General features: G+C 52.3%; 1 protein-coding gene across 2 annotated transcripts in view; it reads right to left on the bottom strand.

Annotated features, from left to right (window-relative positions):
* Window positions 1-4,134: 4,134 nt before the first annotated feature.
* ALDH1A2 (aldehyde dehydrogenase 1 family member A2) overlaps window positions 4,135-15,344 on the bottom strand; it is a 32,393-nt gene continuing 21,183 nt past the window's right edge. For both annotated transcript variants that reach the window (XM_058156730.1, XM_058156731.1), the window contains 8 exons: window positions 14,389-14,517; window positions 14,181-14,294; window positions 8,308-8,410; window positions 7,487-7,671; window positions 7,169-7,333; window positions 6,483-6,640; window positions 6,325-6,399; window positions 4,135-5,964 (listed from right to left, as the gene is read on the bottom strand). In XM_058156730.1, the coding sequence (XP_058012713.1) occupies window positions 5,892-5,964; window positions 6,325-6,399; window positions 6,483-6,640; window positions 7,169-7,333; window positions 7,487-7,671; window positions 8,308-8,410; window positions 14,181-14,294; window positions 14,389-14,517 (1,002 nt within the window). In that variant the 3' untranslated portion in view covers window positions 4,135-5,891. The remainder of the gene's footprint in view (window positions 5,965-6,324; window positions 6,400-6,482; window positions 6,641-7,168; window positions 7,334-7,486; window positions 7,672-8,307; window positions 8,411-14,180; window positions 14,295-14,388; window positions 14,518-15,344) is intronic.

Below are 15,344 nucleotides of genomic sequence, written 5' to 3'. Positions count from 1 at the left end.
TCGTCTCCTGAGTTTGGCCTTGCCGGAGCGTTGAGCTGCCCAGCCCCAAATCAGCAGCTCCTAATTTTTTTCTGCAAAGTGTGGCTCTCTTTGGCCCTTGTGGGGCTCCCATGCGACCTGTAAGCCAAGGATGGAAACCTCTTGAATGTAACAAGAAGGGAACTGAGGCAGGGTGTTGGGGCAATACTTGCCTCTCCAAGCAGGGAGAATGGCCACAAATCGGCAGCCGTTGGTTCTCCCTCTCTGAGTCCCACTGGCTTTGCAAGGGGCTGCTCCCTCCAGACTTTTGCCCTCTGCTTGTGGACAGCTCTTGTTTTCTTCCTGTTTGCCTAAACTTGCTGTGGGGGTGGGACAACTGGTTCTTTGTAGCCCCAGCAGAGCTTAAAGGAAGCCTGCACCCCCCATTCCTGAGGTCTTTTGAAAGCAGCTCAAGTGAGGCTGTGGGGGGGGGGAGGACTTCCCAACCAGGAGAAAGCCATCGCTCTCCCCCTCCCCCATGTTTGGTAATGGCAACCGTTTGGGGAGCACCCCAGCAAATGAGTCACCCCATCTCTCAACGTCTCTTTCTTTGTGACAGAAATGGCAGGTCAGCAAGAAGCCCCCTGAGCCACACACAAAAGACTTTGGAAACGCTCACTCCCACCTCCAGGCTGCAATACCCAGATTCTAGAGCATTTTCCACAGAGGAAGGGAGGGGCAGGAAATGGTTGGCCATTCCCCTTGCTTCCTGGAATTGGCCAACCCATAGGAGAGGGTGAGGCTGTCCCTCCGTCGCCCTGGGGCCCGCGCTCCTCCTGATCCTGTGGACATCCTTGTCTTCCCATCTCCCTAATGCCTCCTCCACCCACAAGAAGGTGGTCCCATAACCCTGCGAGGCCTCCACTTTGAGGCAACTGGAAACCAGCAGTGACTGCCTTGCTGGGTGTTCACTGCAAGACCCCCACCCACCTCCTCCCTCCCTCCCTTGACCCATGGCCTTCCTTCCCTTCCTCTTGGCCAGGCCTGGTGGGGTGTCATGGATATGTTCCTTTTGGGTCATTCCTCTGAATGGGGCTTGGGAGCGGGTTGGAGATTGCAGGCTGGCCTTCTGCCCATCGCCATGGGGGGGCTTCTGAAGAGATGGGCTCTGGAGGGCTGTGGGAGCCCAGAGTTTAAAGAAAGGAGATTTTGAGAGTGTCAGATCTGCTTGTGTTGCAAAGGTCACAACTGCTCACCTAGGCAGCAGGGATATTTGGAATTCTGAACAGTTAGCCATCTTTCTCACAGGAAGCCCAGCACCACAGACCCCACTGCCTCCCTTGGAGAAGGCCAGTGGCCAGAGGAGAGACCCCAGCCCTACCCTGAGCTCTTAAGAGGAGCTTCCTGGTGCCCAGGTTGGGTGGGACCTTTTCTTGCAGACCTTCTTAGAAATGCAACCTTGCACGTGTTAACTTCAACAGTTTTGCAAGAAGAACATTCTTGAAGTCTGCATGGTTCTTGTTCACTGGGCTTTCCGGCCTCTCAGGCATCGAGCGACTGAGGCCAAGGCTGACCTTCCAAGGCCCCCTTATTTAGCCATGGCGTTCCCAAGACCTCCGTTCAGCGGACTTGATCCTGGCAGCCTGTGAATGTTGTTCCTGCCGGACTCCCCACCATCTGCTTTGAACTTCTTGTTCTCCCATGCCAAGCCAGTCAAGAAGATTTATGGTGCTGTCTTCTGAGGGCCATATTTTACGCTTTAAAAAGATATTCACTTGCAAGGAGAATGTTCATCTTCTTGTAACCATTACTGAATCCTGAAGGGAGTTACTGGGAGAAATGTGGACTTGGAAATCCAGCGTGCTTGCAATCTGGCGGTCCTCAGGCTTAGGAATCTAAGGATCCAGCAGGAGCCTTGAAGGCAGTCGAAAGCCTGCATTCCTTCCAGTCACCCAGGCTGAGCAGATGCCCCATGCAAGAGTCGATCCCTTGAGGCCATCTCTTTCTCCGGCTGACAGCTCCCTTGAGAGACCCTGTGATCTCTGCAGAGATGGGCAGTCAAGGAAGGAAGGGCATTTTGCCTCTGCTTGGCCATTCTGCTTTCTGATGGCCCTCAGTCAGTGGAAGGTACTGAAGCGAAGGGCCCATTCTGAGCAGAGAGAGCTGCTGCTTAATATGAGGGTTGATGGGCTCAGACGTCTGCTGTTTAATTGGATGGGATCTGAATTGGTTGGGCTGGAGTAGCAGGATTGCTCCCTCTCTGCTGCCTTCCTGTCCCTTCTTCTGAACCCACCCCTCACTCTTCCCCTTTCTGATGTTCAGGCCAGAGGACAGAGGAGAGGCTGGGTTGGGCCCTTCTTATTTTAAAACCATTTTTGTTCCAATGAGTTGCTGTGAAAGGAAAAGACAGTGCTGGCTTATTATGTTCATGCCTGCTTCGAGGCAGATACCGAAGGAGATCTGGATCCATGGATCTCCTCTAGCACCTCTTTTAAAATGTGGCTAAGTAGAGGCTTCAAATCAGGGCACTTGCCCTTGGATTTGGAGGTAAGTTGCAAGGAATCTCTGGCCCTGGACCACTTGGGGTTATCTTGGGTCGCCAGGCTAGCCATCTTCCTGCATCTCAGAAAGGGATCCATGTTTGAATGTCTTCCAGGTGCAAAGACATGGATTGGATTAATAAAATCATCAAAAAGCAATGAAAGCATCTTAGCTTATCTGAACCCTGGACTGAAAGGCTGCTTACAAGCCAAGCCAAGGAAGCTTGCAAGGCCAGGAGCCTCCAGAGTGGAGCTTTGCACGGTGGTCTTCTCCAGTTCCATCCCAGCCGCCTTTAAAGACCCTCTGCTGCTTTTCAGGTCCGGCACACCTTTCTGTGGAGAGGAGCCATAGCTTCCCTAAGGCAGGCCTGTGATGACAACTCTTCCCAAGGAGGCCCAGCTGGACATCCCGGGAGGGCAAGGAGGGAGGGGTGGCAGGGTGCTGTTGCACAATGTTTGTGATGCTGGCAGGCATACAAGCCATTAACACATCAAATGCAGCAGGACTGGTAGGAGAGCCTGGGAGTCAGCCACATGGGTCGGTTTTCCTGATCTTGGGTCTTTTTACAGTTTTTGTTTGGCAAATGGACAGATTGCAATGGTGCCTTTGAAGTGGATGATGTTTGGATAATGTTTCCTTTCCCCATTTATCTATGCTGAGGAGCAGCTGCTTAGAGCCAGATTTAACGGATGGACAGCGTCCTCCGAAGGCACCAGGTGCTTATCCGACTCCAGGCGCGAATTGATCCGGCCAGGCAGCCACAGGAGGATCCCAAAAGCTCCAGCACCAGGCTCTTAGCCTTGGCTGGGCTCCTCGGCTGCTGCCTGATAGGCCTCCTCCCGGGTTGAACTGCTGGCAGGCTCACTTCCCCCACTGTGCGTGAAGACCCACGCAGGGCTCCGGAGGCCACGATGGAGCCTTGAAAGGGAGGTGCAGGATGCCCCAAAGGTGAGCCCAGCTGCTGGCTGCCTTGGAGCTGGCTGTGGCCTCCTCAGTGTCGCCAGCCCCAGGCTTTTCTCTCCCTGGTCCTCATGGGCCCTCAAACATGGGGTAGTGGCTGACAAAGTTCATACCCATGACTCATCCACAGAGGAAATAAAACCATCTCTTCTTAAAACGTTATCCAAGAGTCCTGCGGAGAAGCCCCAATTCACTACAGAGGCCGATGATTCACTTTTGCTGATAGCTTAACTTTATGGCCACAGTGGGTGAGGATGAGTCTCCTCTGACCTGGATCGCAATTCTAGAGCTTTCTTTTTAAAAATGCAGCTGCAATAATATTCCCTCCAAAATCTGTTCTCCCCCCACTTCAATTCTGAAAGGAAAATATTGCTACTGAGAAGGCTGCCTTGCCTGGCTCGGATAGGCCCTCTGGGGGTCTCACTGGTGGGAAAAGGGGGCAACCTCTTTAAGGAAAATGAGGTTTTTCTTCTTGGGGTCACTGCTTACGCCTAAAACTGTGTGCCAGATTTTGTCAACTCAAGAGGATCCCCAGACTTACACAACCTTGAAACTGAACCCAGTCATTTGTTAATCTTTAAGGGGAAACAGCAATTTTGTTACTTAACAATAATTGTTTATTTGGAATTACACACACTGACACCACACATATAATGTAGAGTATATAGTATAAATGCTTATTGCTAGCACAGGTCTTTCTGAAGGTACACAGGAGAAAAAGAAAAATTCCTTTCACCATGAATATTGGATATAACAAGAAAACTAATTTCTTCAAACATTTTTTTTAAAAAAACCCACAACCTTCTGCTATAACACTACAGGACGTGACATTCATGTTACCCAGCTCAGGAATAATATTTGTATCTTGCTTGAGCTTCACCACTGGCAGAGAGGAAGAACTGCAACGATGCAGAAGCAACACTGGCAGAAAATGCTGGAAACCGAGGGAGTGCTGCCCCCTCCCAAAAGGACCGAGGCAGCCCTGGCACTCAGAGGGAGCTTCTCCGGTGTCAGGCAGGTGGAAATGGAGGGCACCTGCGTGCACACCAATTGTGTGCAATGAGGTTCGTCTAGAAAATGCCTGCTACTCTGGGCCATGTGGCATGGGTGGGTGGGGAGCCATCGGTCTTATGCCACTGAGACCCCTGTGGTGCCTGGTGCCTGGAGCCAGTCTTGGGTGCTGTCTGACTCCGAAGCAGCCGAGTGTTTCTGTCACAGACTCATTTCGGAGACCCATTCCCTGAATGCAGCTGAGTATACACAGCTGTCCTCCCAACAAGCCAAAGGCAGCCCAAGAGCCACGGCTCAGCGCAGCCCCTTCGGCCTTTGGGCTCCCGAAGCCTCGGGAGGCATCTTGGGCTTTGGCCCAGTTCCTGGGGAAGTCAGCCAGATCTGGCCAAGTGCTGTGTTGTGGCTGGCCGTGTGGCTCCCAGAAAGCTCCCAGCTCCCTAGCCAGAAAGGGGGGGGGGGCTCCAAGGAGCCACTGAGTGAGTTGAGGGCTCCTTCTTTTGGAAGAAAAGTTGCTGCCCAAGATCATTTCAAGCAGAAAACAGCCAAGGATGATGGTTCCTGCTGGTGTAACTTGGCTCCATCTGCTGACCTGTGGCTTCCCGTCTTAATTCCAGTCTTCAGCAGAGGTTTTTTGGGGGGAGGGTTCTCCTCAAACCCTCTGCCAGTGATGGGAGGGACAGCTGTTTGGTCACCAGGGGAGCCATTTCAAAGAGGGCCAGGTTGGCACCTGGGGCAAAATCATCAGAGGAGCTGGAGGTCCAATACCTGGGCGAGGGAAGAGCCGCCGTTATGATTGGGCCTTTGGGAGTCAACTCCCCGAGCGGAGGCACCTGAGCAGGGGAGGAAAGCATCTCCCCCGCCCCAGCCCAGGCAAGGGGAGTACATGGAGGCTCCAGGAAGCTCATTTCACGAAGTGGCAGTGAGGGCTGCTGAGGGGGACTGCCTCTCGATGACCCCTGGGAGGAGAGAAAATGGGAGGAGTGGCCGCTGCCTCTCCAAAGTCCTCCAGGAACTCCACCTGCACAGGCCACCTGCTCCTTCCCCCTAGCAGAGCCTCCCAAGGCCATGGCACAGGCAGCAGGATGGGCGCCCACAAGATGCCCCAGGCCTGCCTGGCTGCGTTGCCCAGAAAGCAGAGCGGCTTTTCCCAACCAGGGGCTGCCTCCTGCCTGTTCCTCCCCAGGAAAAGTCCTCTCGGCAGGGGAATCAGCCATAGAGCTCAAACGTCTTTCAAAAGATCAAAGGAGTGTGGTGTCAGCAGTGGAGAAAGACCCCTCAAGTTGAATCATGAACTTGGTTGCAATGTTATTTAAAAAACAAACAAACATCAGTGTCACTTTTTAAAAATTCCTGAGTGCTCCGTCCCTCTAGAGAAAGGTAGAGGCGCGTCTGGTCTGGTGCTGGGGACCCCCCTCTTCCTCTTAGGAGTTCTTCTGAGGAATCTTTATGGTCACCGTCTTCACTTCGGAGTATTCTCGCAGGCCACATTCTCCCCTGGCCACAAAAGGAAGACGAGGAATCAAGGCGAAGTCTGGCTGCCCCCCAACCAGCCCTGGGAGCCTGGGCCATGGACAGGGCCAGTCCCCACATGGGCAGGAGCAGGGCCGGCTCAAGAAGGACACAGGGGATGTGAACAGCTCGGCCTCACTCCCCAAAGGAAGGAGAGAGGAGCAAGGCCACTCTTGTCCAGCTGGGCAGTTCCAAGAAAAAAGGGAATCCTGGTGGGATCATCCCAAAGTGTGGTCCAGCAGTTCTCCCACCCTACTCCCAGTCAATTCATCTTGACTGGGAGCCCCTAGGACCCTCCCCTCAGAACCTGCAAGCCCAGGCCCCATCCAGAATGACCTTGCTTACATTTCTCTTCCATTGCCGGACATCTTGAAACCCCCGAAAGGACTCTGGGCATTTAAGGCATTGTAGCAGTTGACCCTGGATGAAAAGAGGGAGAGAGGCATGAGGGCAGCCCCTGCTTCATCCACCAAACCGTTGCCCAGCTGTACTCTGAGCCTCACCAGACAGTTCCCGCCTGCATGGCGGAGGAGACGGTCAGAGCCTTGTTGATGTCCCTGGTGAAGACGGCAGCCACCAGCCCAAAGTCGGAATTGTTGGCTCTCTCGATCACTTCCTCCATGGTTTTGAACCGCAGGATTTCTTGCACAGGCCCAAAGATCTGGGGTGGGTGGGTGTGGGGAGGTGGGGGGACAGAAGGAGGGCAGAGTCATTGATAGGATCACGCTCATAGGGATTTGTATGCCACCCCTGTGTGAGGTTTCAGCAGCATGACACACAATTAATTGCACAAAAGAAATTCATGAAGTTTTAAGCCTGGGGCAATGGAAAAGAAACAAACAATGGAATGCAGAAAAGGGTGTGCCCCATAAATGTTCCCCTTGAGGAAGCGACACACAACCCCCCAAGAGACCCCAGCTGCAAGGCTGAGAAGCACCTCCTTGGACCAGGAAAGGGCGGGAGAAGTACCTCTGGCCAGTTGAAGGGAGACTCGGCTGTCCCTGGTGATGAACTTATTGGTGGCTCTTCCAGGAAGCTATGCAGATGTTGGATCCAGCTCAACAGCCAAGCAGGGCCTTGTAGCCTCTCAGCTCAGGAGGACTTAGGGGCCTGGCTGAGCCCAACAGAGGGTTTGAAATCATAGCAGGGGAGGGGGAGAGTGGAGTCGGGGTGTGTGTCAGATGGATACCTCTTCCCTGGCGATGCGCATGTCATCAGTCACGTTGGAGAAAACGGTGGGTTCAATGAAGAAGCCCTTGCGCCCCAATCCTTGGCCCCCGCACTCCAGCCTGGCCCCTTCAGCCACACCACTCTGGATCAGCTCCAGAATCTTGTTGTACTGCTTCTTGTCGATCTCAAGAGAAGAGGGGGAGGGGGAGGCTCTTTGGCACCACTGGCCCCAGACTCTGGCCCTGCTTTCCCTTCTGCCCTGCCATTGTGGGTCTCTCCCTGCCGCTTGCTCAAGATTGGGCTCCAGGCACAAGCGGCCCATCCCCTACCCACCAACCTGTGGCCCTTGCTCGGTGGTGGGGTCAAAGGGGCTCCCCACAACTCTCCTCTTGGCCCGTTCCACGCTCCTCCGGACGAACTCATCGTAGATGGGCTCCTCCACGTAGATGCGGGAGCCAGCCGTGCAGCATTGGCCTTGGTTGAAAAAGACCCCTTGGTGGGCCTGCTCCACTGCCTGCTCCACTGCAAGACCAGAGAGACCCCTAAGGCATCACCCACATACCCTGCCCGGCCCTCCAAGGGGGGTGGGCTGCTGGGCTGGGGGGGGTTAAAAGACCAGAGCATCCTATGGCTTGGGGTGGGAACCCTTTCAACGGGGCAGAGTTCAAGATGGTTTCCAGAGCCCAAGGAGAGCTAGGAGAAAAGCCACGAGCTGCTGCTTGTGGCAGTTGGTACCGGCTGTGCCCACAATGGACTCATTAACGGTTTTGCTTGCACAAGCTGAATAACATCTGAAGCAAAGCAGAATGGCTCCTGGGTTCAAATGCAAATGCAGTAGCCGCAGCCATTTGCCTCATTTGTCTGCTGGGGTCCAACCTAGACGGACCCCTCCTTTCCTTTGAGAGATGGTTTTGATGATTAGAAAAAATAAGATTATTTAAAAATATAAGTCATGCTGTGATTATAGAATAATTTACACTTATAGCTGTTATACAAGAAAATCAAAAATCATCTTTTCTTTCTCTTTTTTCTGCATTTTGGTCTTTGTTTTATCTCTTTTCTGTGTATTTTAAATATTACTGCTCCATTTTCTATCTTCTAGAAAGAGAGAGAGGGTTTTTCTAAGAACAAGAGTGCCCTGCAAAGGGGCCAACTTACAATCTGCGTCCGCAAAAATAATGTTGGGGCTCTTCCCCCCGAGTTCCAGCGTCACCCGCTTCAAGTTGCTTCTGCCGGCTGCTTCTTGAACCAGCTTCCCCACCTGAAAGGAAGAAGAAGGGGGAGCCCAGAAAAGCTCAGTGCACGCCAGGTAACCCCACCACCACCCCTGCTTTGGGGGGGTCAGAAGCAGCGGGGAGATTAGAGCACTAGCCACAAAGCCATGGAGACGTGTGTGGGAAGAAAACCTGGTTCTTCTCAGGTAAAGCTGAGCTTTTACTCAGAGACCGGCCAGTAGCACTTGGTTCTGTTGACCCCCTTTGCATTATGTGGGAGAAGGCCTGATGAAAATTTTACACTTATTTGATTCGCACAGAGTGAGGTTTCTCTGACTTCAGAACTACCAAATAACAGCCCAATAAATTTATGCAATTTCAGTGGGGGGAAAGGCTGTCAAAATCCTATTTGTTCTCATCCGTATTGTTCTTTTATCCAGTTTGTTTTGAATTGCTTTCTTTGTAATTTGTTAAAAACTCTGTTTTAAATTTGTGGTGAGCTGCTTTGGAGATGTGGTTTATGGGTGAATGGAAAATGGTTATATTAAAAGAGAGGAATGTAACGCAGGCAAAAGGAGCCCCTTGCAGGTATTGGACACCTCCCTGGAGCCTTGTGGAGCATGCCAGGCTTATGCCAGCCTCTAGGAGGGGGCCATTTGCTGTGCAAACACGGGCCCCCTCTTGGGCCGACATGGAAATCAGCTGCCTGAACCAGTCAGCTGTTGGTGCCCAGCTGAGCTCATCCTGCCAGGCCAGCTGCCACAAAGCCCAGGAGGCGGCCTCAGCCCATCCTACATTCAGAATTGGGTTGTCGCCAAGGAGGGTGGAAGGCTTGACAAAGACATTTCAGGGCCGAGGTGGAAAACTGAAAGGAGTTGCTCCCCAGGGGAGGTTCTGTATATATATTAGGGTGGAACTTGAGAAGGAGACCCTCGAGGCAAAATGGCTTCCTTTGGCGCCAAGAAGCCTCCTTCCCTGACGTCATCCACCAACTCCCAACTGGCTTCCATGGCTGGGGGCAACTTCCTAGGCTCGCAAGGAGGCCCATTCAGGGTTGCCACTGAGATGGAGATCACCGCCACATTTGGATAGAAGGTCTGAAAACAGGTCCAGGAGCCATGCAGGGAGATTTTTCCTCAGGAGGGGGGGGTGGCTCCAGGTGTCTGAGCCTGGAGGACAAGATGCCCTGGGAAAGGTGCAGGCCCAGGCCTGCTGCTCTTCCCGGAGGTGGCCGGCTGGCCGGGCTCTGGCAAGGAGGCAGGAGGTGCCTGCTGAGAAGGGCAGCGATGATCAGCGGTAAGACAGCTGTTTGCTCCAAACATTTGCTTGGCGTGAACCAATATTGGCCTCTCCCGTAGTTTGCTTTGATGGTCCTGCCCCATATCTTGTTGACTAATGATGAACTTATGCTTTGTTCAGCTCTTCACGGCATAAAGAAAACACTCGCACAAGCGAGGCAGGCACAGCCTTTCCCAAGCCTTTGATCGAAGTTGCTGAGGGACCTGGCTTAGTATCTTGGACCTTGCACCAAAACCATTAAAAAGAAACACAACTTTGCAAAACAGAAGGAGTCCGGCTCACTGGGGTGTGTCTCTGCTGCACCACCCAACCCCGACCATTCATCTCTACACACAAGCCGCATCGGATTGCCGAGGGAAAGTAAACTTGGATCAAACTTCAATTGTTCTGAGATGAGTCTAGAGTTTCTGTCTACAGGAGACAGAATGGGGGTGAGGAAACGTAAATCATCTTTTGAGAGGGAAACAACAATGCAATGGCTTTGGGACAGAAACTCCAGCTAAGCACTGGAAATTTACAAAGCTCTCGGAAGAGGAGCCAACCACAATGTGGCCATCTACGATGAATTCATGCTTTCCAGCTCCCAAAAACGACACCCAAACCTGCCTTCCTGAGTAAATCTCAATGCGTTGCTGGCCTTTTCCCCACAAGGCTTGCCCAAAGGGATCAGGTCAGATCAGGCTAATCCAGGAATCCGGTATTCAGTTTCCAAGAGCCGCCGACTAAGAAATTCTCAGGCAAAGAATTTTAAAAAGGGCCAACGGTGGTTATGGCTACCAAATGTCAGACCTAAGAGACACCCTGCAAGACTACCTAATTTAGGAGAATTTGTGGTGTTTCATTTTGTAACTTGGGTTAGGAAGTGCGGAGTAGAAGCATTTCTACTCCATCTCTGTTCCTCCATGTCTTGTTCCTGTTGTTCAAGAGATCTCATGGAAGGTCCTCCCTCCTGATGCTTCACCTCTTTGCTTGGCAACCCCACATTTTCCTGACAACATGAAAAGGTGGCTTTTTGCCTCCTTGGCAATGAACACCCCTCTAATTTTTGGCTCAGCAGTAGAAAGGAAGCAGAAGGCACTACTGTCCCTGGGGGGCATGGAAATGACCCACAGATGCACCAGTGTGGGGCATGCAGAGCAAGGCTGACTTGGGGCAGACCCACTTGATCCACAGCCCCAGCCTGGCCCCCAACCTTGAAGCCTGATTCCATTGGTGGCCCAGGGAAAGGTGGGCACAACTCTGAAATGTCAATGGTGCCAAGCAGCTGAAGGGCAAAGATCAAAGGAGGAGCAGATGGGGGGACCGGTGGAAAGGGAAGAGAGAAGCAGGACCCTCCTGCCTCCCGCATGCTCCCGCATTCTCCGAATGCTGCTTTGCAGAAGAAGCAGGCCACAGAAGGAAAAGGCAGTAACCATCCCTCTGGTGGAGAAGGGAGGGCCTCGAAGGAGGGCTTTTTTGCTATTTTCCCACTTCTGATCCTTGGGGGGTCAGGCACAACTTTGGGAAAAACAAGGGCCACGTTGCGCCTGCTTTGCAGCGCCGTCTCTAATGAGCCATAGATGAAAAGCTGGCGATGGGGGGGCTGTGTGAGGAAGTGACCCATGACCAGGGAGTTTGGGGAAGTTGGTCCGTGGCCGTGAGAGGCTCATGGGCCGCCAGCCCTCCACCTGTGGGAAGTGAGCCCTGCGCAGGGGAGGGAGCTTGAAGGGGGCACATCAAAGGATCCCAGGAGGAGCATCCATTCTGGTGCCCAAGCGGGAGGAAGAAGAACGGTGCCTGGGATCCTGGAAAGGCCGAGCCAAACCTGTGTCCATCCCAGGCGGGCTGGGCGTCGCTCAGTATCACCTTGGGTGAAGCCGCAAATCTTAACTGCGGGATGCCTCCCAGTTACCAGCCCAGGCAGAGATCCTGTTTTCATCAGAAACCTCCTGAATTTGGCAGCACCTTTTTCTAACCAAGCCTGCAGAGGGTCCAGGAGCACGGCTGAAGAATAACCTCCGCCTTGATTTCCAGCCCTGCCAGGACAGAAGCTGTGCCAGCCGAGTGTCTCTTCCTATGCAGTCCAAGAATTCTGGGGAAAGAGCTTCAGTGGCAAAGGGCTCCATGCTTGAGTACTGCATCGAGAAAGGCTCTTGTTACAGTTGAGTAAAAGAAAGAAGGGAAGGGGCTGCAGGGGCCTGGAAAGTTTGCACTTCCTCTTGCCCACCAGCCCCGAGGACCAGCAAGCATTCTCCAGGAGGGACCCAAGCCCACTGCAGGGCCACAAACCCCACGTCCAATGGTGAAATCCTACGCGGTTTGCCACCAGTTCGCTGCCCACGCATGCGTGGTGCACACCAAATGCACACTGCATGCACGTGCATGCACAATGTGCACCAAACGCATGCTGCGTGCGGAAAAAGGACGCTTAACAAGGTAAGTAGAACAGCGAGGGGGGGAAACAGCTCTGCCGCGCTGTTTAGATTCACTAGAAAGCCGGAAATCCTGCTTTCTAGTGAATATAAATCATGCAGCACAGTTGATTGTCGGATATACCAGTTTGGATCAACTGGTAGCTTTTTTTTACTACTGGTTTGCTGAACCAGTAGCTTTTATCACTACTGATTTGCCCGAACCGGTGTAAACCACTGGAATTTCACCACTGCCCACATCTTTTGAAACGTCCATGGGCCTGAGCCAGGGGTGAAATCTAAAAATTTTCCCTACCGATTCTGTGGGTGTGGCTTAATTGGTGGGCGTGGCTTGGTGGTCAGATGACTGAGTGGGCGTGGCCAATAACAATAAATAATAAAAATAAAAAAGTATAAAAAACAATAAGAGGTATCAAAAACCAACTTTCAGACTTTACACACACACAACACAACAGATTCACACACAAAGTAAAAGCAGCTGCACTTCACACTTCACACAGCCACAAAAAGCTCAAAAACCAACTTTCACTCTTTACGCACACACAACTCACTCACACACACACACACACACTCACAAAATGCCATATACAGCTTTCTGAGATTTTGTGTGTTTGTGTAGTTAGAGTGAAACACTACAGAAACACACCAAATCTCAGAAAGCTGCACAAATATTTTATTTTATTTTATTGTGGACTTCAAATCCCAGAGTTCCTCAGCCAGCAAAGCAGGAAGTCAAAGCAAGCTTTTTTTTCCTTCAGTAGCTGAAGAAAACATGCCGTTGCCAGCCCGAAAGAGCAGTAATTATAGGTAAGTGAGGAGGGGGAATTGGCTGGGCTTGGGTGGGGGCTCTTATAAGTGGGGGCTGTTAAAAAGTGAGTTTAAAAGCCTGTGAGGATCAGGAAACTCCTCTGGGATCGCCAGAGGAGGCTTTTAAAACCTCGGGTTTTTTTCTTTTTTCTTTTTCCCCTTCGGCTGAAGAGGGTTTTTTTAAAAAGTGTTCTGATGATCTCTGCTCAGCCCCGCGATCATCAGAGGGGTTTTTTTTTTACTTTTGAAGGCATGTTTCAGCTGAAGAAAAACTTTTAAAAGTAAAAAAAAAAACCTCTGCTGATGGTGCGGCTCAGCAGAGGCAGAGGGGCCAGGGATTTTTGCTACCGGTCCTCCAAACCAGCAGCTGCCATCGCTACCTAATCGGGGGAGCTGGTGCAAACCGGGAGCATTTCACCCCTGGCCTGAGCTGAAAGCTGTTCTGTCTGGCCGAAACTGGTGGTTGCTGGAGCTGAATCTCTTGGGTAGCCAGGAGCAGACCAAGAGCCCTCACAAGGGATTGTGGGGAAACAAGGGGGCTTCTTGGGGCCCAGCTGGCCAAGGAATGTATCTCCAAACATCTCTGGAAGGGACTCGGCTGACCTGCTGCTCCAAGAATTCCACAGGACAGGAAATCAAAACCAACATGAAGCAGTTTACATTCAAGTTGGATTAAAATATTCCAGCTGCTCCTGCTTTAGGTTCTTAGAAAATGGCTTTTTTCATCCTGCAATGCTTTTCACTTCCTGCTACCAGCTTTTCAAAGCAAATACCGAATTTGGGCAAAATCCAATTTAATTTTAAACGCCTATTAAAAACGAAAGCCCTCTGAAATGACAGGGAACATTTATTTTGGCTGCAATTGGCAGTTCTGTAACCGAACCTTTCTGTGTTTCCTTCCCACAGTAAGTCAGTAGCAGCCTGTGCGGGAGTCGCCTTAACCAAACACAGGCCGCAGCCATTCACCAAATTCACTAGGACACCTGACGGCAGCTCCCTGAGACTCTAATGGAGCGGGAAGGGAAGGAGGAAGCCCCTCTCTCACAACCTGCATGAGTCATTGAAGGTGCCCTGAGGGGGACACAGACCGCTGGAGCAGGGAGGAAGGAATTACACAAGGTCTGAGAAGTGATGCGAAGAGGGGTTGCCATTACTGGAAAGGCGCTGAGTACTGGCCACAACACCAGTCACCTGGCACCTGGTCTATTCTTGGCATGGGGGGGGTTTCCTGAAAGCTTTAGTTCCTGAATGCCAGGGTGATGCTCTCTTCTCCCCCCCCCCCCACAGCACCCACGCTTACCTCTGTGGAACCCGTGAAGGCGATTTTATCAATCCCTGTGTGCGAAGCAATTGCCGCCCCCACTGTGGGTCCAAATCCTGGCAAAATGTTGACCACGCCTGGAGGAAACCCCGCCTGTCAAGGAAAGGGGGAGGGAGAGAGAGCACGGCTGAGCGAAAGCCGTGGAGATCAGGGGCCCGGGGCCACGCATGTGCCGGGGGCTCCTTACCTCCTTAATGAGGGTGCCCAGGTGGAGGGCGGTGAGTGGGGTTTGCTCTGCCGGCTTGAGGACCACCGTGTTGCCACAGCAAAGGGCTGGTGCAATCTTCCATGCAAACATCAGGAGGGGGAAGTTCCACTGTGCAAGCAAAACGCTTTTGTTGTGAGTTAGTCAGCACATCATTTTAGTCAAGAAAAAGGTTCTGGATCGGTTGACCGGATGGATTGGCTTTGTCCTTATCCTTGCAGCAAAATTCTCTCTCCTTTTATAGGGTCATGGGTGACGGGGGCATGCAAATCAATCCTGTAACCCTGCCCCATTGATTGCCCCATGTCCCTCAACCAACTCTGCACTGTGGCTCAACCAGAGTGCGACTTGAGCAGAGCAATGTGGAAACATGGAAGGACTTTTCCCAGAAGAAGTACTTGGTTGCCAATTCCTGCAAGAAACGGGGGGGGGGGAGGGGGGAGCAGATGGCACACAAACTGGCCCAGGGAGGCTGGCACAGAGGGCCCCTTGGGAGCCCTGTTCCATTGTGGCACTTTTCAGCACCCTTCCTGCCAAAAACACAAAGCTGAGGTGCTGCGGTTCTGCTTGGTGTCCCAAGGGAGGAAGAGGCTGGCTGCTGGCCGAGGGGAAGAGTGGCCCTTCTGCTATACTGCTCAACAGACCCTCCCGGCCCCCTGGGAGGAGTGGCCTAGTTGTCCTGGGGTGTTTCAGGAAAGAAGATACAAGGTATGGCACCTACTGCACCCCTGCTGGGTGCCCTAACAGTTTGGACCTGTTGAAAACAAAAGGTGAAATGCCTCCAGGAGGGTGTTTGGGTTCCTTTTCCTTTTCCTTTTCCTTTCTTCTTTCCTTCCTTCCTTCCTTCCTTCCTTCCTTCCTTCCTTCCTTCCTTCCTTCCTTCCTTCCTTCCTTCCTTCTTCACTTCCCCCCTTCCTTCCCTTCCACCTCCCTGCGTG

The sequence above is a fragment of the Ahaetulla prasina genome, chromosome 13 (genome assembly GCF_028640845.1).
Source record: "Ahaetulla prasina isolate Xishuangbanna chromosome 13, ASM2864084v1, whole genome shotgun sequence".
Classification (NCBI taxonomy): domain Eukaryota; kingdom Metazoa; phylum Chordata; class Lepidosauria; order Squamata; family Colubridae; genus Ahaetulla; species Ahaetulla prasina.
Note: the sequence above shows the minus strand (reverse complement) of the source record. Positions and strands in the feature narration are given on the sequence as shown.